We start from the raw sequence: 20,802 nt of genomic DNA, 5'->3' as shown, positions 1-20,802 counted from the left end.
ATTACCATGGCGTGGTAGAACTTGCCTGCAGACTCGCGCCATTTCTCGCGTTATCACCCAGTCTCGGTTAGAGTTTGTGAAACGCTTGGCAGTTTTACAGCATTTCAAACCAGAAGACTCTGATTGTGCAAATGCGGAAGGAAGCGACTCGTCTTGTGTCCGCCCTGCTGCGGGCGGGCAACAATGGCGTGTCTACGTCGTGGGCTGTTGGTGGCACTCGCCTCAAGTCGGCGATGCCCCAGCCTGATGAGAAGAAGGACGAGGACCTGCATGCCAAGGAGGGCAAGGTGCTGCACCCTCACCTTCTGAACGAGAACGTGGTGAAGACTCAGTATGCCGTCCGTGGCGAGCTTTACCTGCGCGCTGAGCAGCTCCGCAAGGAGGGCAAGGAGATCATTTTCACAAACGGTGCGCTGACCCAACAAACCTCACATAACTTTGCACGCTAGTGTTTGTTGCATGCTATGCCTGCTCACAACTTCTGACGTCTTGACTGTGTGCCGCCTATGTTTGCTTGCGCAGTCGGAAACCCGCACGCGCTGGGTGCCAAGCCCCTGACCTTCACCCGTCAGGCAAGTGACGCTGTTAGGGGGAATAGTATGCTAGTGCACACCCTTCGAAGCCTGCAATCTTTCCTCGCACTGTCTACGCTCACTGGGCAAACCGTGCGCAGCAGTTGGGACTCGAGTTGTGCGTGCAGTTGCGTCGCAAGCTACAACTCCGCATGATTGGTCAGCAGCGGGCCACGCCAGAGCGCCCGCACAACGCGTGTCCCTGAGCATGCACACCACATGCGACCCAGCTCACCCAGCATCCGTGCCAGCTGCCTACCATTCCTGTCTGCCCTAGCTCCACTTTGAGATACCGTTCCTCACTGACAAACCCCGGGATGCACCCGCTGGTATGCACAGGTGCTAGCCCTGTGCGCCGCGCCCTTCCTGCTGGATCACCCCAAGGTGGAGGACATGTTCCCCGCCGACGCCATCGCGCGTGCCAAGAAGATCCTAGCCTCCTTCAAGGTGGGTCCTCAATCCTCTCCAACACAAGCAGGGTGGCAAGCAGAATAGATATTGCGCGACATCTCTGCGGGCCTGTGCCTCCTGACGGGATGGCCGCGGTGCTTCTGCTTCTTCCTGTTTCTTTCTTCCCCAACCACTCATTGAGCATGTGTCCCTACTCGTGCCTACCACCCGCTGTTGTGCAGGGCGGTGTGGGCGCCTACACCGACTCGCGTGGCAACCCGCTGGTGCGCGAGGAGGTGGCCCGCTTCATCGAGAAGCGTGACGGCGTTCCCTCGAACCCCGACGTGAGTGAGACTGTATGTGTGCCTTGAAGAGGGAGTTGTGCAGGGTATGCGAGGTGCGCGGTAGGGCCAGTTTGGGCAGCATTACAGCCCACTCTCGGTTGGGCACATTCATCAGCCGCTTGGGCACGGCGTTGACCTATTTGATTCAGCGTGTCTACAATACACCGCCTGCCATTGGAGTGACCGGCCTAACTCTGCCTCATTTTGTCCTGATCTTCCCCCGCAGCACATCTTCCTGACGGACGGCGCCTCGGTGGCCGTGCGCTTGTGCCTGAACGCCATGATCCGCCACGACCGCGACTCCGTGCTGGTGCCCATCCCGCAGTACCCGCTGTACAGCGCCTCCATCCGCCTGTACGGTGAGTGTGTGACTGGAAGGGCATACAGGACGGGGTGCACGTGCTGGTTGGGCTGGGTGATAGCATGACTAGCCTGTGGCGTGCGTTCTATCAGCCATAGTAAACGTGTGTGGCGTCAAATGGTCTGCGGGGCGCTGCAATACGCCACAAAAGTGGCATGTCCGCGCATCCGCCAGTCAAACGAATGCCTAATTGAAGCCCTTGCTCATCTGCAACCGTAATGACCGCTTACACCCCAGGCGGCACGCTGGTGGGCTACTTCCTGGATGAGCGCCGCGGCTGGGGCCTGTCCGTGGAGGAGCTGCAGCGCGCGCTGCAGGAGGCGCGCGAGGAGGGCAAGCTGGTGCGCGGCCTGGTGTTTATCAACCCCGGTAACCCCACCGGTGAGCATGCGGGAGGCAAGAGAAGCGGCAAAACAGCGGGTTTGGGGCCCGGAAGGAAAGAAGGGCCAAGGGGTGTTATGCAGGGGAACGTGGGGCTGCGGGCAAACTTTGCTTATGGCATACCCAGTAGTGGATCAGTAGGGGTACGAGCACAGTGACTGAATAGTCCCACATCGCCGTTGAAATGTAAATTCACGACATGGCAGTCAGGGGTAGGGGGAGAAACCGGGCATTCAATGCGCAAGCCGGCGTGTTTCAGCATGGTTGTCTTGACCAAGGACTATATTGAATTTGTTGCGCCAGTCAAGTCACAGCATACGTTTGCAGAGCGCAGGCTTTAATGCAAACTGACACTTCTCTGGCATCTAGCACGTGACGGTGGTACATGCGACATTACGAGAAGGGACGGTATGGGCCAGCGGAGGTCTCGAAAGTGCGCGAAACGCCTTGTCCTAGACACCCGCTTGCGACGCTTTTTGCCGCGCAGGCCAGTGCTTGAGCAAGGAGAACCTGCAGGAGCTGATCAAGTTTGCGTACCAGGAGAAGATTGTGCTCATGGCGGATGAGGTGTACCAGGTGCGTCATCGGGGGGCAGACAGCGCGCGCAGCGGCTGGGGGCTTGGGTGCTACCCGACTGGGTGCGCAGCGACTCGGGGGTCGTGGCCGTGCTGCCACCATAGCTGCACGGCTTCATGAGTGTGGGACGCAACGTGGGTGGTTGTCTGCGTTGAGGGCGTAGAGCTCAACCCCACATACTCGCACCGTAGCACCTGCAGCCGAGCTCACGCCGCGTGAACCCCTGCGTATTGCTTCGCAAACAAGTTTGCGCCGCACGTTAATGTCCGCAGGAGAACGTGTACCAGGATGAGCGGCCGTTTGTGAGCGCCAAGAAGGTGATGTGGGAGATGGGCGAGCCCTACCGCAGCCACGTGGAGCTGCTGTCCTTCCACACCGTGTCCAAGGTGCGCGGGTGCCAGGGGCCGGGCTGGGTCTTGCGGAGGAGGGGCTCAGCCGAGGGCAATGTGGCGCTTCATCACACGGACTGGGGCCAGGGAGGGTTGAGAATGCGCGGGAAGCGGAGACGCCGGAAAGGGCGCGGCAAGAGGGCCCATGCAGTGGGGCGGGTTGGCACGGTGGGCGTTGTGCCCGCGTGCTGGGGCTTTGGGGGGATACACTGCGGAACCATGGGATGAAAGGAACGCAGCGACTACGCGGGTTGCGAAACGCCTTGGCTAGGACCCGTTTGTGTCCGGCCCTCACCCTGACTCGCTGCACGCACGCACCCACACGGCCGTTGCGAACAGGGCACTGCCGGCGAGTGCGGCCTGCGCGGCGGCTACGTGGAGATGACTAACATCCACCCCGGCGCCATTGAGGAGGTGTACAAGTGCGCCTCCATTAACCTGTCGCCCAACACCATGGGCCAGATCGCGCTGTCCGTGCTCGTCAACCCGCCCAAGCCCGGTGAGCAGCGGGGACGCCAGCGGGGCCGCGGGCAAGTGTCGTGTGTGCTACAACACGGGCCACCGAGGGGCGGTAGTTTCAGTGCTTCCCTTGTCCCTCGAGTAGTATGTGCGTCTCAGGCTCGTAAACTCTGCGTTCCTATCCCCTGCACCATATCCCAGGCGATCCCTCTTACGACCAGTACACCAAGGAGAAGGCCTCGGAGCTGGTGTCGCTGCGCCGCCGCGCGCACATGGTGACGGACGGCTTCAACGCGCTGGACGGCGTCACCTGCAACTTCACCGAGGGCGCCATGTACAGGTGGGCAGGGACAAGAGGCAGCCGTCATGACCAACAGCAGGCGAGAGGCGGGAGGGGGGTAGCTGCACATGCAAGACGGACTGGTAGGGTGATTTTAGGGCGCAGTTCTTCGCGTGCTCTTATCCCTCCCTCCTCGCGCTCCCGCGTCCGCGTCCTTTTCTGCCGCCCGCAGCTTCCCCCAGATTAAGCTGCCGGCCAAGGCGCTGGAGGCCGCCAAGGCCGCCGGAAAGGCGGGCGACGTGTTCTACTGCCTCAAACTTCTGGAGGCCACCGGCATCTCCACCGTGCCCGGCAGCGGCTTCGGCCAGGTGCGTGCACGGGGGTATGTGCCGCTGCGAGCGGGGGTCATGCGGTTTCAGATGCCAAGCAGGCATGTCTGGAAGTGGGGTGCTGGGCGTTGGGGTAACAACCGCGCTGGGAACCACGATGCCACGAAGCTATTACCATGCTTAACCCTGCCGCTCCTTCTTGGTTTCTGTTCTGCTTTGCAGGAGGAGGGCACCTTCCACCTGCGCACCACCATTCTGCCTCGCGAGGAGGTGATGACGCACTTCGTGGAGAAGTTCGACAAGTTCCACAAGGACTTCATGAAGCAGTATTCGTAACAGCTTAGCAATTCGAGAAGCAGCGTAGCTGCGGAAGGTGTGCGGAAACGTGGCGAGCCAGCAGCGGCGCATGGGGTTTCTACCGCAATTAAGCCATGTGAAGTGGTATGAGGCTACGGCGTGTTGCCACGGCAGGTCATCCGGATCACGGTTGCATTGCTCCTTTTTTGCCGCTGTTGCGCTACTGCTCCTGCTGTAATGCAGAACCCTATGCCTCCCGCCTTGCTGACTGGCTGGGTGCAGCCACGCAGGGGCATCCCTGGCTTATGTCTGTCGTGCTGGGTTAGGATGAGAGCTTTCCCATGAGCGGCCTTTGTTGGTGTCGTGTTTTGTTGCGCAATTGTTGCTGTATCCTGGTGGAGAGCAGAGAGCGAGCTTATCTGAGCGCTAGGGGTCCATTCCCTGGCCCACTGCGCCGGTTTTCCATGCATGCGGCAAGGTGACAGAGGTTGGGCTTTTTGAAGCAGGCGTCTGGTCAGCATGCAAAGGGGAACGCCGCTTCAACGTGCATGTGTGTGATTATTCAAACCCGAACCTGCAGTTTTGGTTTGACAGTCCCAAGGACTCGCAACAAGAGAAGAACAATAGCTGTGGAGGAGTTCCTTGTCACATGCGCGTAGATTGCAGTTTAATGTGTGGATGCGTAAGTTCTTTGGCTGACTCGCAAGTGTTGCGTTTTTGGGCTAGGCACGCCGAGGTAAGTAGGAGGAAATGCACTTATGCACCTGAGGTTGGGTAGCCGTGTTGCAGCCGGTTGTTTCACGCACCGGTCACCTCTCGTCAAGAGCGGGTTGTGGACTGTTGGCCTCACAGAGTTGGGTCGAGAGCTCGAAACCAACCGGCCGCCGAATGGCGATGGGGCAAGCACAGCAATGCCCCCGCCAATGTAACACCTGCTGTGTACGGGACCATAACTTGGGATCGCCAAGTGGCCCTCCAGGCCCGCACGGCAAGGCCGGGCGTCACAGCAGAGGCACCTTGGGAGGGACGCCATGTACTAGCCGTCTAGCCCTAATCGGCTCATGAATGCCCTGGCATCCTACTGCACTGTACATGTATGATCGTTGCATTCGCCTGGCATGCGTCTATGCTTCTTGGCCTGCCCACTGACACGCTGACCACTGACGCGATAGGGCGCGACACGCCCTGACACGCGATACACGCTGCACGCCCACCCTGAGTCTAGCTGGTCTTCTTAAGGATTACAGGATACCCTCACATCCTTGGGACTCTGCATCAGCAGTACACATGTTTTGGTTACAATCTTGCGCGTCGTGCTTGCGGTGCCTCGCGAGTGAACGGAGTGAGTCGGAAAGGGTCGGAATCATCCCGTGCATGGGGAAGAACGAGTTTTTGCACGATCCCATGCCCGTCGCACTCCAGAGACCATACTCATACCCAGAAACGTTCGATATAGGCATTAGAGGACGGTGGCAACGTCTGCATTGCGCGCTGCGCCTATTTTCCTGAACAGCGCAACCATGCAAGTGCAGCAGAAGCTAGGCGCCTCCCGGGCCATGAAGGCCAGCCGCAACGTCCAGCGTGTATTTGCGGCGCACTCGGACATTCGCAAGGAGGCTGCGCTGCGTGGTGGGTTGCCCCGCCGGCATTTCGTGCACGTTAGCCAGCTGCTTTCGGCGGAATCGCGGGTCAGGCCGCGTTTATGCCATGCAATTTATCAGCAGCAGCACCTGATTTCGCAGACCAGGGTGGGTTCGGTCACGTCGGCGCGAGGCTGAGGCCATGCCCTTTTTCCTCGTGCACGCAGTGCCCCTGGACAAGGCGCATACCTTCAACGCCAAGTTCGTTCCCTTCGCGGATGTTCAAAGCAACAAGATGTCCCCAGAGACTTACTCCCTGGACGACATCGTCTACCGATCGCGGGACGGCGGCCTGCTGGACGTGCACCATGACATGAAGGCCCTGGCACAGTATGGCCCAGACTACTGGCGTGCGCTGTTTGATGCTCGCGTGGGCACGACCGCTTGGCCCTTTGGCTCGGGCGTGTGGAGCAAGAAGGAGTGGGTTCTGCCGGTGAGCTCGCGCACACGCCCGGATCTCTAGGGCTGGCCATGCATCAATAAATTTCCGTGGTTTGGAGCTCGTGGCGAGTTGGGTCGGACGGCAGCGGCCACATGCACATCACAGACATCGCGCCTGCGCAGCGCAGCCGTCCGCGCTAGGCTATTAGCCAAAATTGTAGCTGGCAATCTGCCCAAATAGCCTGGGCTGCACCAGATCTGGGGGGTGCTAAGGGGGGTCCCGGTGTTGTGCCAACTGCCTGGGTCGTGCGGGGGTCAACAGCGCGGGCTGACTAGCAACCCAATCACACCTGTGGGGTGGAGGGCACACTGGGTATCCAGATGCCCAGCAGCTCGCGCGTGACGTGCAGGAGGGGGGTACCGCATGGGGCCGCGAGCTGCATGCCACACCTCTCCCGCACCCGTTTCCGCTCTCCGCTTTCCAGCACCCAGCACGCCACGAGGCCTCACCTTCCGCTCCCCTCCCCTCTTCCTCAACCTCTTTAACTCCAGGGCCTGTCGGACGACGACATTGTGTCCATGTTTGAGGGCAACAGCAACCTGTTCTGGGCGGAGCGCTTCGGCCGGGAGGCACTGGGCATGACCGACCTGTGGGTGAAGCAGTGCGGCAACAGCCACACGGGCTCTTTCAAGGACCTGGGCATGACCGTGCTGGTCTCTCAGGTGAACCGCATCCGCAAGCTGAAGCCCGGCAGCATCACTGCCGTGGGCTGCGCCTCCACCGGCGACACCTCTGCCGCCCTGTCCGCCTACTGCGCGGCCGCCGGCATCCCCTCCATCGTGTTCCTGCCCGCGGACAAGATTTCGCTGGCGCAGCTGGTGCAGCCCATCGCCAACGGTGCGCTGGTGCTGTCCATCGACACCGACTTCGACGGCTGCATGCGCCTAATCAAGCAGGTGACCGCCGAGACGCCCATCTACCTCGCCAACAGCATGAACTCGCTGCGCCTGGAGGGCCAGAAGACCGCCGCCATCGAGATCCTGCAGCAGTTCGACTGGCAGGTGCCCGACTGGGTCATCATCCCCGGCGGCAACCTGGGCAACATCTACGCCTTTTACAAGGGCTTCAAGATGTGCAAGGAGCTGGGCCTGGTGGACAAGATGCCGCGCCTGGTGTGCGCGCAGGCGCAGAACGCCAACCCGCTGTACCAGGCCTTCTCCAAGGCCCAGGGCTCCAACGCCGCCATCAAGGAGTCGTACGAGCCCATGAAGGCCAAGATGACCTTCGCCAGCGCCATCCAGATCGGCGACCCCGTGTCCATCGACCGCGCCATCATGGCGCTCAAGGACACGAACGGCATCGTGGAGGAGGCCAGCGAGGAGGAGCTGATGGACGCCGCCGCGCGCGCTGACCGCACCGGCATGTTCAACTGCCCACACACCGGCGTGGCGCTGGCGGCGCTCACCAAGCTGCGGGAACGCCAGGTCATCGGCCCCAACGACCGCACGGTCGTGGTGTCGACGGCGCACGGGCTGAAGTTCACGCAGAGCAAGGTGGCGTACCACAGCAAGCAGGTGCCGGGCATGACATGCCAGTTCGCCAACCCGCCGGTGCAGGTCCGCGAGGACCTGGGCGCTGTGATGGACGCCATCAAGACCAAGTTCAAGCTCTAGGCGTAGAGCTTGAGCTAAGACCTGGGCTTGGGTTTGGGCTAGTTAGCATGGCGGGAGGGCGTGCCGCAGCCTGCTGGCCGGCGCACCGCGACCAGCAGCGGCGGCAGAAGCAGAAGCCGCAGCGGAAGCTGGCAGAAGCCGGAGAGCTGCTCGGAGAGCATGCTGCAGCGGCTGGGCTCGTTGGCAAGGGTGATAAGGGTTACCTGGGTTTGGGCTGGAAGGGTGCGGCGGAGGGCCTGGCAGCGGCGTCATTGCGGCGTGGAGCGGCGCTGCCCGCGGCGGTTGTAGCAGCCGCTGCTCCTCGATGGGCACGGGCTGGCAGGAGCACGGCGGCTAGGGGTAGCCGTGGCAGTGGCGGACGGCACGTAAGCGGAGCCAGGTTCCGGCGTCAGCTAGCGGCTTAACATTTGCTGCCGCCGGTACCTGAGCAGCAACGGGCGCTGCTATGGAGCTGGGAACTTATTGGACCAGCTCTTTTGCCTGGTTGGGATCAGCAGCAGCAGCCTAGGGGAGCGCCGTGTGAACGACCTGGCCGCCGTGAGTAGCAGGAGGCTGTGGCGTTGCTCCGTGCAAGCGCTCAGCTGGACGTGTCTGGATCGCTTTAACGCGGTGACGCGTCCGGAGGCTGGAGGTGTGGGTGTTGGCCCGAGGGTGGTCGCCATGCTGCTCATGGCGAGGGGCCCGCATTGCCCGCGGCAGCAGGGTTCGCATCTGACCGTTGCTTGGTGCAGGAGGTAAATTGGGCTGGTGGATGTGCCGATGCGGTGTGTACTCGCCGGCCAAGGACTCGCGCCCGCTTTGTGCACTTTGAGCTGTTGTTGACGTGGTACCGGGCATGGTGCCTGTGATGCGGGTGGCGTGTATGACCAACGCGTGTTCCTTTGACTACGTGTGTTCGTGTGTGTGGTACATGTGCAGATGATGCAGATAAGCTTCGATGTCTGAGCGTGCTGATTACCAGAGTAGGAAAGCGCTGCGTGTGGGGAGGACAGGGCAGAGCTAACAGACAAATGAATGAGAGAAAGGTGGGCATCTCGTGCCGAGATGCTGCTTTGTTCGGGCCCCGAACCTTTGGTGCCGGGGCGTGTGGAGCGAATACAGATCAAGTGTTGCCAGACGCACGAACGTCGGCAACTTAGTGCCGTGCAGGTACTAGGCGTCGAGATGATTGTCTGGGGTCCGTGTGTTCGAGGTGCGGACAGCGACTCCGGTGATGCGCACGTTCATAATAGACAGGAGGGTGCATGCGGTAGACGTGCTGAGTCGATACGGCGGTACGCAGGATGATGAAAGGCTGTAAGCCCTTGAAGCAGAGCGCTTGCTTGTGCGGAAACAGGTGAGGATGGACGGGTGGGCCTGCCTCCGAGCCCCAGCTGTAATGCAACCAATCTTGAAACTGGAGTCGTTGGGCTTGAGGAGGGCCACCTGCAATGAGTCTGGCACAGCAACATAGCAGGGAAGGCAGTGGGTCAGTGACACGGGCGCGACTAGGGTTGGGGCGCCCACGGGAGGGTTACCTCTGCTCGCCCAATTCATCTAACAGCTCCATATCGAAAACCTTATACAGTATGTGGACCGCTTTTCTTCTGATAGGAAACTAACGACGAGTAATAGCCAGGAAATCGCTCGCAAACGAGAAAACAGAATTAGCGACTGATAAGTTGCCCAAACGTGACCCGCATCACATGACGGCTGGCTGCGATATAACTATGTGATGGATGACCCGCAGCTGCAGCGGGTAAGGGCTCGCGGCGCGAGGGCTCTGCAAATGCTTCCGGACCATTCCTGGGACCATTCCGCAGTGTGACCTGGGCTCGCCGTGAAGATGGGCAGGACACTAATGGAATTGGAGCCGTCTCAAATCCAGTGTCGACAGGACGAAGTCTTCGTGCAGTGAAGCGTTCGTGCCGTCAGGTGACGACCTCGCACGCACATCCCTCTGCCATGCCCCGCCTGCAGGCCATCTACGCGTCCTATCAGACGGCTCGGGCCCAAGGATACTCTGTAGCCGGTGGTCGCAGCAGTGCTGGACAGGTAGGAGAGTTTGCGGTCGCGCCCGCCAGCTAGCCTTCCTCCAACGGCGCAGTGCCTTCGAGGTTGTAGTACGGTATCCTGCCAGCATGCACACTTCATGTAGTTATCCCGCCTGGCCACCTGTGCATATCCTGGCTGCCCGGGTGCCGTAACACAAGCCATCCTCATGCTAAACCGACTCCACCAGAGCCTCGGGAAAGAAGGTGCTAACTTTGCAAGCAGGCTGGCGGGGCCCGTCGGCGCCTACCGGCAGCTCCCTAGCAGCTACAGCCCTGCCACCCGGTCCCACGCAGTCAGCAGTAGCAATAGAGGCGGTGGTGGCAGTGGCGGCGGTGGCGGCCTGAGCGGCAGTAGCTACCACCTGCACGCCAAGCATGGCCGTGTCGACTCGCTGCGGCGCGACGGCATTCGGCCCGCCACCACTGCAACGGTTGCGGGTGGCGAGGGAGGAGCCAGCTCTATTTCCGCCCCTAGCCTGGGCGGTAGCAACAGGTGGGTGCCGGGCGCTTGCACCAGCCAAGGCAGGCAGGCTGCGGGCGTGTGTCCGGGCCCGTTGGGCACTGGTGCGATGTGCTGGATGGGAGCAGTTGCTTGCGGACGCCGACCCGCGTTGACGTGCTCCTTGCATCGGCGAGTTGTGAAGACACACGGAGAATACAGTCGAGTAATACTAATCCATACATGTTGAAGCCTTCACATGTCGCTGACGTGCTGCCAACCGCGCAGGCCGCTGCCGCCGGGGCAGGCTTACCGGCCGGATTCCCCACAACGCATGCGCAAGCGGTAGCAGCAATCGCCCGCTCGCAGCTAGCAACTGTGCAGCAACATCAGTGCAGCCTCCGCAACAGGAGAAATGACGCAGCTGCGGCGGCGGTGGCGACGCAGCACAGTCAATACCTCCGGGCCGATACACGCCGGCGTGGGGCCACCTTCCAGCCAAGCAGCAACACCACCCGCACCAGCAGGACCAACATCACGACGGCGGCGGATGCGGTGGCTTTAGGCAGCATTGGAAGCATGGGGCCATATGGGACTACCACAGTCCCACACAGCGGTCAGAATCCTGTAATGGAGGCGATTGCGGCGGTTACATCCAGTTCCCTGTCAGCAGCGGAGGCACTGGTTGCGCTGCCAGTAGGCCTGGAACAGTCTGGGCCTGGGGGCCGGCGGTCAGCACCACGGCCGCCCGCAGGTGCACACGACGGCGACGGTGGAGGCAGCGGCGTGATGGCAGCAGCCGCGCCCATTGCACCCACTGCAGCGCCGGTCGGTGGGCAGGGACCGCCGCCGCGGCAGTTGGTCCCGGTTCCGGCGGCAAGCGGCGGCGGCGGCGGCGTTGTGATGGTGCCGGCCGGGGTGGACCCAGCGCTGGCTGAGGCGGTGTTGCGAGACGCTGTCACGTGGGACACAGGTGCGGTGGATAGCGGGCAAACCGCGTGCCATCACAAGTAAGGAAAGTAGTGCCACACCTGTACGATTGCGCTGCAGGCGTGGCGTTTGATGACATTGCCGGCTGCGAGGCCGCCAAGCAGCTGCTGCATGAGGCAGTGGCGTTGCCGCTCGTCATCCCCGAGTTCTTCACAGGTGCGTTAAACGTTCCCCGCTAGTGTGGTTCCAGGCCTCTCCAACGTTGTGCTCGCTGGCTTTCTCGAATTCGCATTGTTGTTCTTCGCATTGTTAGCCTTAAAATCATTCTTGATATGGTGTAGGCTGTGAGCACGTGCTTGCTCAATCTGCGTGCCTGATTCAAAGCGGCAGCCGGGTAAGCAATGCAGCTAACACCGATTGCTATCAAGCTTTACATGGTGTCGCGCTGTGCTTTGCCGGTCACCCGCATCCACACCCGCACCCGCATACACACGGCGCAGGCATTCGAGAGCCGTGGCGCGGCGTGCTGCTTCACGGCCCGCCCGGCACCGGCAAGACGCTGCTGGCCAAAGCGGTGGCGGGCATGGTGGGCGGAGCCTTCTTCGCGGTGAGACAGCACTGCGAGGCAGCTGGGGGGGGGGAGCTCAGAGGGCGCTGTGCGGGCTGTGCGGGCTGTGTGGCTGGGGACAGACTGGATCGGGCAGCTGGAGGTTGAGGCTGGGGCCGAGGCTTGGGGGAGGGGTAAAATAAGATGGTGCGGTGCCAGCATGCAGGGACACGCTGACAAGGCGACGCGCTTCTCAATCCTGTCACTACAGGTGAGCCCCGCCTCTCTGACCAGCAAGTGGCGGGGCGAGAGTGAGAAGCTGCTGTCAACCCTGTTTGAGCTGGCGAGGGCGAACGCGCCCGCCGTAATTTTCATGGACGAGGTATTGCATCGGGAGCGAATGCGGTTATGCAGTCAACTTGGTTGCGATGAGGGGCTTGTAGCGCGCGCGACGCACAACCATCATAGCATACGTGCACGGGCATGTGCACATCAAATGATGCTTTCCAAGGCGGTACCTGACTCACGACCGCGGCCTCACTCTGCGGCGCCTGTGCCTGCAGATAGACGCGGTGGGCTCGGCGCGCGGCTCGGAGGGTGAGCACGAGGCCAGTCGCCGCTTCAAAGCTGAGCTGCTGCAGCAGGTGGGAGCGAGGGGGTGCGTTTGTTGCTGCTGCTTGAGTTAAGCGGGCTCTCGGAGACACATTAGTTTAAAAGGAGCTGGGCCGTGTGACTGCCGTCTCCGGTAACGGCTTTCGCGTATGTCGCGAGGGCCTTCTTGCCAGGACGCCAGACTTTCACCGCCTCACCCACTGTCCTCCGTGCAGTTAGATGGGATGTGCAGCGGCCGTGGCGTGATGCTGCTCGCCGCCACCAATTGCCCCTGGGACCTGGACCCAGCACTGCGGAGGTGAGGATTGGCTGATGTGCTTGAGGCGCATGCAACCTGAGTCTGAGGCCCGAAGGCCGCTTTGGTGTGTCTGTGCCGCCTGCAACTCACTCGCAAACGCCAAGCCTGAGCAACGTCACCTGTAACCTGTGCTGGATATCGGCGGCCGAGCCCTCCACCCCCTGCTCACGCCACGGACGGACCTGAACCGCTGATGACGGGGCCTATCCCTTGGGCTTGGGCATTGACCGTCGCCCCTCCCATGCAGGCGGCTGGAGAAGCGTATCCTAATTGGGCTGCCCGACGCCGCGGCACGACTGGCGCTGCTCCGGCTGCACCTCCGCGGCGTTAGCCTGGCGGCGGATGTGGACCTGGCGACGGTGGCAACCGCCTGCGAGGGGCTGAGCGGCGCCGACATCCGGCTGATGTGCAGGTGCATTGCATGGTGCCGGGAGTCCAACTGATGGGAATGTCTGGACTGCCCGGAATGCAGCCTGTCGTGCGGGTTACGAGATCCATATCCAACTGCGCAGGGTGGGTACGGGCACAGCAGCCCGCCCGGACGTCGGGCCGGGGGCTTGGTTGTGCGATGTGGCTCCGATGTCGGGCCCTTTGTGCTTTCTGTGCTGTGATTCTGCTAGAGCACAGCTGCACGGTCGTGCGCCGGAGGCTTTCGCTCTGCCGCGGAATAGAGCCCGGAGGTGCGTTCCCCTCTGGTCTATTTGGGTGGACCTCACCCCCACCCCTCCGCTCCCCCTCTGTCCCTCCGACAGGGAGGCCGCCATGGCGCCCCTGCGGCGACAGATAGCCACCCACGACAGAAGGCGTGTCAACAATGGCACCATCATCTCCATTCCACCTCATTCCGATCTCGAGCCTGCGGCAGCATCAGAGCCACATGCGGCGCAGCACCCCACTTCCGGAAGGTCGGCGGCGTCCACGGCACCGGCGGAAGCGCCGCCGGCACCCCCGCGGCTCCGCTCGGTGGCTGACCTACGGCGGCTGGCGGACAGTGGCGAGCTCGCACGCGGATTGGTGGTGACAGCGGCAGACCTGGCGGCGGCGCGGGCAGCGCTGCGGCCTTCCGTTTCCCCGGAGCAGGTTGCGCGCTACATCGCATGGGACCAGGACTTTGCGTCAACGTAGGGGGGCTGTGCGCCAGTAGCAGACGAGCGGGCTGGGGCAGTTGGGTGTGGGGCAGGTCGAGGTGGTGCCAAGAATGGGTCAGGCAGGGCAGCTGATTACAGTGCCCTCCACGGGTGCGACATGCCCCCATGGTGTGTTAGGGCCATCTGTGGACCGGGGCTCTCGCCAACGCGGTGTCCCCACATGCGAATGATGTGTTGATAGGACAGACGACCACTCAGGACGGTGTAAGAGGGATAGCGCTAAGACAGGATCAACCTAAATAGCTCCGGACCTAGGCCGGGCGGCTGGGGAGGACAGGACAAGTGCCCTATGGACTTCCGCGAGCCTGCCCGGCGCCCAGCCTTCCCCTCTCAGCCATGCCTGCCCCAAGCCCCGCCCCCTGGACCGACTCGCCTGCAGATTGCACGCTACTTGCATGATCGAAAACGAAAACCCAAACTTTTGAGTCATGCCCCTCCTTCAGGCTTCGCCACCGAAGCTGATGCTGACTCGCATACCGTACTAAGCACCCGCCACCCCCTGTCTTCAACGAATACCACACCGCCCCTTACATTTTCCGAGGATAGTCGCACTTATAATCTTTGGTGTCAGGATTGTTCGCTGAGGACTTGCCCATCACATCACCATCACCACTTGTCCCATCACCCATCACTCCTCCTTCTCCTCCTCCTCCTCCTCCTTCTCCTCCTTCTCCTTCTTCTCCTTCTTGTACTTGTTGGTGTTGTAGCGATTCTTCAGAATGGCGCCGGTGATGGAGGGCGGGAGGTGGGCGCCATCAGGCAGTTGCCGCAAGTGCGCCAGCACCTTCTCCCATATCCCATGAGGGCGGCGCCCTGGCCCGCAGTTCTCCTCCAACCAGGCATCCACGAGTAGGAATAGCGGTTGCCATGAAATGTGGCCCCGTGCCCCATGCATCTTCGCACCTGCAGAGGCCGTAGTGTGCAGGTCAGCCATCTCTTGCTCCATTCCCTTGCCGCCCCGGTCCACACACGAGCCCGGCCACTGCGCTGGACTCACCCAAATTCTTGGCGGCGATGGACTTGCCGTTCTCGTCCTTGCCGCCCTTGGCCATTGCCTTCGTACCGCCCTTCGCACCTGCAGAGGCCGCAGGCACAGCACGTAGTGTGCAGGTCAGCCGTCAAGGTGCGAGTATGCGTTACCCCGTCTCTTGCTCCATTCCCTTGCCGCCCCGGTCCACACACGAGCCCGGCCACTGCGCTGGACTCACCCATGTTCTTGGCGGTGATGGACTTGCCGTTCTCGTCCTTGCCGCCCTTGGCCATTGCCTTCGTACCGCCCTTCGCACCTGCAGAGGCCGCAGGCACAGCACGTAGTGTGCAGGTCAGCCGTCCAGGTCAGCCGTCCAGCCTAGTGAACGGGTCCTCTGGTATGCCTGTCTCGTTTTGCCGCCTCTTCCTAATTGACACCGCTTTGAGACCAAGTACCTGAGAGGCCGCCTGGCGCCTGCGACGTGCCTCACTGCCTCTGGCACGGAGGCAAACACGCGCACGCGTATCCGTTGCACTAGCAGTTTGGGACAGGGGTGCGGGGTGGCCAACTCGCCCCATGTGATCGGCAACGGCCGGCAACCGCCCCCAATTCCCAGTTGCGACCAGGCCCCGGCCCGATTTCTTTGCATAGACCTATAAGGAGTACCCCATAGATGACCCTTGGCGCGTCGGGCGACTAAAATAAGGCCTCCGACAACAGAGCAATATTTCATCTGCCATTGCTGCGTGCACCACCTTGGTGACGCGCTTGGCGCGCCAGATCATGCTCTATTAGCAAAAGGAAGAAGATGAGGTGCTCAGGAGGGGGCTTTTAAGCTTCGAGGCTGTGGGCAATGCTCATGGCGGCAGAAAGCTGCCACAGGGCAAAAGAGGAGCTTTGCAACTGCGACGTTGCTTATCATCCGTCCTCAGCTCAATTATTCTGTTGGAATGTAAATCTACTCGCCGCAGGGTTGAACTGAACTTGCATTAAGCCGCTTCCCTCTCATTTTTGGTGTCCCAAGTTCTAGGAATCATTTAAGATACATAGGGGCAAACCTGAGGCAATTGCCATGCCAATAGAGCCATCGCCGACTGCACAAAGTCGTCGCGGAGGTGAAAGGCCGGGTGACAGGGGGCCGGGAAGCGCGAACGCCCAAAAGTAGCAGCCGTAACTGCATGGATGTTATGTATGGCATCATTCATGCATAATTAGCCCCTTGGAGGATCAAAAACGCGAGATATACCCTTGTTTCAATAAGGATGTCACTTGTGTGCATAGACTAATAGATCGCATAGCCCTAGGAATCATCTAGGATAGGCAACGAAGTGGATGATGTACCGGGGGATACGCAAGCGTGAGAAACGCGTATAAAAAGTCGTCGCGGGTGTTTCAGGCGCCTAGAATTGGTGCCTGGACCGCGCGGGGCGCACATTTCACCCCTGATCCACCGGCACTAACTATATTTCCATCTATAGATGCTCCCGGGCTCCAAGGGAGAGCGAGGCGGGGAAGAACGAGCTTGCCAACAGCCAGCATGACGCTAGCAGCGTCGGGCAAGGCCGTCCTGGCCCGGCCCCAGTTGTGTTATGCGCCCAAACTGATTTTTGACATGTCAAGGTCAAAGTAGTGCTGGCGGCTGCTATTGCGCAGTCCTGCTTTCGAACTTAGGCTCAGAATTGCACCTCGCCGTGCGCATGGAAGCCCCTCTCTGCCTGCAGTAGGCACCCGGAGACCTGAAACAAAGATTCTTCAGACCTCCAATACATAACAAGGCCATAGATTGCTATCGCGCAACTTTTCCTGCCTCCAAGCCGAGACTCAAATTTGCGTCGACAAGCATGTATTCGGCCACCGTTTCATAGTCGCCCGACGCGCCAAGGGTCATCTATGGGGTACTCCTTATAGGTCTATGCAAAGAAATCGGGCCGGGGCCTGGTCGCAACTGGGAATTGGGGGCGGTTGCCGGCCGTTGCCGATCACATGGGGCGAGTTGGCCACCCCGCACCCCTGGTTTGGGACCTTCGGGCCTGGTGACCGCACTCTCCCTTCAGCCACGGGCAGTGCTTGGTGTACGGGGAAATGCGGAGTGTGGAAGACGCCAAAGAGCGAGTAGTTAGTTGGAGGAGGGGAGGAGCCAACGGCCCCGCGAAAGGCTAGAGGGAAGGCTGCGGACCTGAAGGGAGGGCTTTTGAAGACGGTAGCAGGCGAAGAGGTAGGAGCTGGGGAGGTGGCGGGCGCCGGTAAGGTTGCGTTTCGCGGCCCAGATCCCTTCTGATATCTATGAACCACGTGCAGGGTATCCCCAGGTTGTCGCTGACGCGCCTTCTGCCCTTACGCCGACCAGCGCCGACGCAATCTCTGGCCGGTCAAGCGCGAAGCAGTCTAACGCGCCAATAAATTATCGCCGCGATTACATAAAAAGCCAGAACCTGGTAAGCTTTAGACTAGAACTTATGAATTGCTTGCTTTTTGCGCTGGCCCACGTTCCCCGCCGGCGAGCGCCCGCCTGCGCGCACCGCGCCAGGAGCCCTAGAAGGAAGCGACGACCACTAGCCCGAGCTCAAAAGGCAGACACAACGAAAATGCATAGCCATAGTCCTATGTCTTTGAATGTAGTGATCAGAGACTCGTTGGGCACTGTCGTTTGAAAGTTTAGGCTCCACGGTTGGCTCGTTTGCCTAGCGCTTAAGTTCAGCTACCAGCGCCGGCAATACCTACTTATTGCTCAGTCGGTAACAGCCACGGCATAGCAACCTGCCTGGAACGGCGTACGGCGCGTCGACTTTGCGCATCGCCGTGCCCATAGGAGTCGCGACTAGCCTCTGGAGTACACAAAAGCAGCGCCGTGCGCTTGCTTGTACTAGGTGAAGCTCGTCAAAGAGCTCAGCGGGCTGAGACGTTGCCCGAGAGTCTCTTCTAGAGCAGGACTACTTGTGAAGGTCTGCGACGTCAGAAGTTGCAGTTGCTTCTTGCATCTGGTGAGCCTGTTTACAGTCAAGCACGTCATGAAGACTTTGGATTGTTTGAGCTGCGCCCAGACAGCGGCATCCCTTCTGGACGCAGGTCCGAGGCCAAGGACTAGCCGTTGAACCTGACAAAGTCGGGTAAGTGAGCACGGATACTGTATTTGGAGCTGATGGTATGGGCGAAACTATAACTTGAGGCGCGTGTGCGGCAGCGGCGCAAGACTTTTACACAGCCCAAGCAGAGCCCAGCCGAGTCAAATGTCCCCGATCTCTGGCCTAGTTGGCTTCACTAAACGTTTGCTATGCAGCTGCTATTCCGGCCGGTACTCACCAGCGCGCTACCAATTCGCGCGCCATTCATGACAGGCGTCGCTTGCCACGCTTGCTGCTAGCGCAACCGTAACAGTCATACCCTACTGATGCCTCCAAATTGACTCTCTTGTTCCGTCGCGCTACTCACTGTTGCCGCAGGTTGTCAATAAGTTGGCATCATGGCTTCCCGCGCGTTCATCACCTTTGCGGTGCTGCTGTTTGCGGGTGAGTTATCACCCGCAAGTTCAACCGAATGCGATTACTGCGGATACTAAGAAACGAAATGGGCGCACCGGCGGCACGTTCACCGCAGTCATACCGCTCGCTCCGCTTACCCAAAGAATGAAACGAAACGACTAGCGGTGATAACATTCAACATCGCTTGCCGGAGCGGTGGTGCCGACCGGGTGACAGCCCGACTTTCGCGCAGTTTCGTTTGCTCACCCGGCGCGTAGTCAGCCTTGTCTAGCTTTGTTTTGCCCTTAATACTATTTCAGCGGCTTGTTCCTCATCGGCTCACTCAGATATGTACTGGTGGTATCGTTACTCCGACTGCTGTGCCCTCCCACGTTGGGCTGACTGCTGTGGCCACCCACACACCCATTTGCTTCGATTTTGAGCCGCCCGCTTGTTCCGTGTTATGGCATGCAGGCTCCGCGTTCGCCGGTGAGCTTGGCGTGACCCTGGCTCGCGGCTCGGCCCGTGAGCTGCTGGGGGCGACCCCTCGGTTCCCCTACTGCTCGTGCGATGTCTACGACTGCGCCTGCTCGCCCTACAATGTGACCATGGCGAGCGTAACAAATGTGAGTCTGGGTGCGTTACACACACGTGCAGCTAGGCTGCCTGGCACCTTGATGTGGGGTCTGGTCTGCTACATCTTGCATGCGTAGTTACCCAGGAACACCCAGTAGCCGGGGCTATAGGCCCCACCGCGGCCTCCCCCTTGGACCGAATCACAATCAACGTGAGGATTATCGGGGGGCTGAGATGTAGGCTGAGCCAAAGTTAAGCCTGGCAGATGCCCGTTGCGACCGTCAGCACACGCAAACCAGACCTCGTGCCACACAAGCACACGCGCATATGCAGCTGCCCTTACACCCGTGCCTCCCGTCTACAGCCGGGCTCACCGCCGGATGGGGCCTCATGGAGGCGCCTGGCCGCCCGTGCACGTGGTCTAGCCTGTGTCCTCACACGCCGTGCTTGCAATTCAATTCTCGACATCCTGACCACACAGGTTGTGGGTGGCAAGCGCTTCTGCTACCAGATAGGCTACCTGGGCTGCCCCACCAACCGCCCATGCTGCAATGCGCTGAAGGCTAACGTCGACAAGATTGCCTTCACCACTTGTAAGTCACAGGTTGTATTGCTTGTAACCAGCACCCTTGGTCAGGCGCGGGTGCGGAAACGACTGGGCGAAGCGCCAGCCGCTGTGACCGGCGGTTTAGAGCGGCTTTGCCACTGCGATCACCGCCGTCCGCTGCCTCGCCTGCCTGTCCGGCTGACAGCCTAGCTAGATCTAACCTGCACGCCTGCCCCATAAGACGTACCTGTGAATAAGTACGTCTTCTGTTCTTTCATCCTGTGTCACGTGTTGAAACAATGACAGCGGCTGCCTGCCAGAAGAAGAACGGCGGCGTCACCAGGGTGGAGATCTCGGGTAACCTGTGGCGCAGCTGGGAGACTCGCGAATGGGCCCTGGGCAACGGCGGTGAGTTTGCTTAGTTGGGGTGGGGGGGAGCCTCGCGGAGCGCAGCGCAGGCAGAAGCAGGAGCAGCCGACGAGACACGGCCGGAAGGTCAGGATGCGGGCGTGTGGAAGCACGGATGCTGGCCGCTCCCGTTCACCAGAGGAATGTACAGCCCCACAGTCCAGCCAATGGCCTCCTGCGGCCTCCTATTCGTGGCCTCCTCCTTATCCTTTGCCGCTTGTCCTCCCCTCCCCAACACCTCAGACTACGGTTATGAGCTGCGCATCTACGACCTGGACGGCACCAACAGCAACAACTTCCCCGGCACCCGCATCTGCGTCACAACCGGCGCCCAGTGCAACAAGCTGGCCGAGCTGTGCGACATTGACGGCGGCAACTGCAAGTGCGTGACAGGGGGTCGGAAGCATGGTTGGAGGGCACGGTGGGAGGGAGCGGGGCAGGCGCAGGGGAAAGCATGGCGGACACACAGGTCCACATGCGTTTCCGCGGCTAAGTTCCATCGGCACACACAATTATCCCTCACGAACTCAGGTACTCTCTGGCGGAGTCCTCCAACACCAAGTACTGCCCCATCTGCCCCGTGCCCCCCACCGCCAAGCCCTCGCCCCCTCCCCCGTCGCCTCCTCCCCCTCCTCCTCCCTCGCCCCCTCCTCCCCCTCCCTCGCCCCCTCCTCCGCCCCCTCCCTCGCCCCCTCCCCCTCCCCCTCCCTCGCCCCCTCCCCCTCCCCCTCCCTCGCCCCCTCCTCCTCCCCCTCCCTCGCCC

The 20,802-nt window shown here is 61.0% G+C and overlaps 5 protein-coding genes across 5 annotated transcripts in view; 4 read left to right on the top strand and 1 right to left on the bottom strand.

Moving 5' to 3' along the window:
* The first annotated feature begins 49 nt into the window (after positions 1-49).
* CHLRE_10g451950v5 (uncharacterized protein) lies at positions 50-5,321 on the top strand. Its single transcript, XM_001698466.2, has 12 exons — positions 50-408; positions 523-572; positions 912-1,019; positions 1,205-1,306; positions 1,533-1,665; positions 1,905-2,048; positions 2,536-2,624; positions 2,897-3,010; positions 3,353-3,512; positions 3,674-3,812; positions 3,985-4,120; positions 4,304-5,321. Exons 1-12 carry the CDS (start codon positions 132-134, stop codon positions 4,415-4,417), a joined length of 1,566 nt encoding a protein of 521 aa, XP_001698518.1. The 5' UTR covers positions 50-131; the 3' UTR covers positions 4,418-5,321.
* A 502-nt stretch (positions 5,322-5,823) lies between these two features.
* On the top strand, positions 5,824-9,464 carry CHLRE_10g451900v5 (uncharacterized protein). Its single transcript, XM_001698465.2, has 3 exons — positions 5,824-6,007; positions 6,186-6,451; positions 6,952-9,464. Exons 1-3 carry the CDS (start codon positions 5,899-5,901, stop codon positions 8,071-8,073), a joined length of 1,497 nt encoding a protein of 498 aa, XP_001698517.1. The 5' UTR covers positions 5,824-5,898; the 3' UTR covers positions 8,074-9,464.
* A 195-nt stretch (positions 9,465-9,659) lies between these two features.
* On the top strand, positions 9,660-14,300 carry CHLRE_10g451850v5 (uncharacterized protein). The gene is made up of 12 exons (XM_001698464.2): positions 9,660-9,811; positions 10,033-10,107; positions 10,295-10,599; positions 10,834-10,848; positions 10,956-11,518; positions 11,596-11,691; positions 11,976-12,082; positions 12,294-12,404; positions 12,586-12,666; positions 12,850-12,932; positions 13,180-13,344; positions 13,685-14,300. The coding sequence occupies exons 1-12, from the start codon at positions 9,788-9,790 to the stop codon at positions 14,055-14,057; spliced, it is 1,998 nt and encodes a 665-aa protein (XP_001698516.2). The 5' UTR covers positions 9,660-9,787; the 3' UTR covers positions 14,058-14,300.
* A 57-nt stretch (positions 14,301-14,357) lies between these two features.
* CHLRE_10g451800v5 (uncharacterized protein) lies at positions 14,358-16,089 on the bottom strand. Its single transcript, XM_001698284.2, has 3 exons — positions 15,289-16,089; positions 15,078-15,155; positions 14,358-14,983 (listed from the first exon to the last, which is right to left on the bottom strand). The coding sequence occupies exons 1-3, from the start codon at positions 15,341-15,343 to the stop codon at positions 14,709-14,711; spliced, it is 408 nt and encodes a 135-aa protein (XP_001698336.2). The 5' UTR covers positions 15,344-16,089; the 3' UTR covers positions 14,358-14,708.
* Positions 16,090-17,359: 1,270 nt separating this feature from the next.
* Positions 17,360-20,802, top strand: part of CHLRE_10g451752v5 (uncharacterized protein) — a 7,386-nt gene continuing 3,943 nt past the window's right edge. The window contains exons 1-8 of the mRNA XM_043066982.1: positions 17,360-18,031; positions 18,117-18,157; positions 18,491-18,556; positions 18,983-19,134; positions 19,566-19,677; positions 19,938-20,039; positions 20,283-20,421; positions 20,571-20,774. Coding sequence (XP_042920379.1) covers positions 18,511-18,556; positions 18,983-19,134; positions 19,566-19,677; positions 19,938-20,039; positions 20,283-20,421; positions 20,571-20,774 — 755 coding nt within the window. The 5' untranslated portion in view covers positions 17,360-18,031; positions 18,117-18,157; positions 18,491-18,510. The remainder of the gene's footprint in view (positions 18,032-18,116; positions 18,158-18,490; positions 18,557-18,982; positions 19,135-19,565; positions 19,678-19,937; positions 20,040-20,282; positions 20,422-20,570; positions 20,775-20,802) is intronic.

This window comes from Chlamydomonas reinhardtii, chromosome 10, assembly GCF_000002595.2.
Source record: "Chlamydomonas reinhardtii strain CC-503 cw92 mt+ chromosome 10, whole genome shotgun sequence".
NCBI classification, from domain to species: Eukaryota; Viridiplantae; Chlorophyta; class Chlorophyceae; order Chlamydomonadales; family Chlamydomonadaceae; genus Chlamydomonas; species Chlamydomonas reinhardtii.
This window is presented reverse-complemented; position numbering and strand designations above follow the sequence as displayed.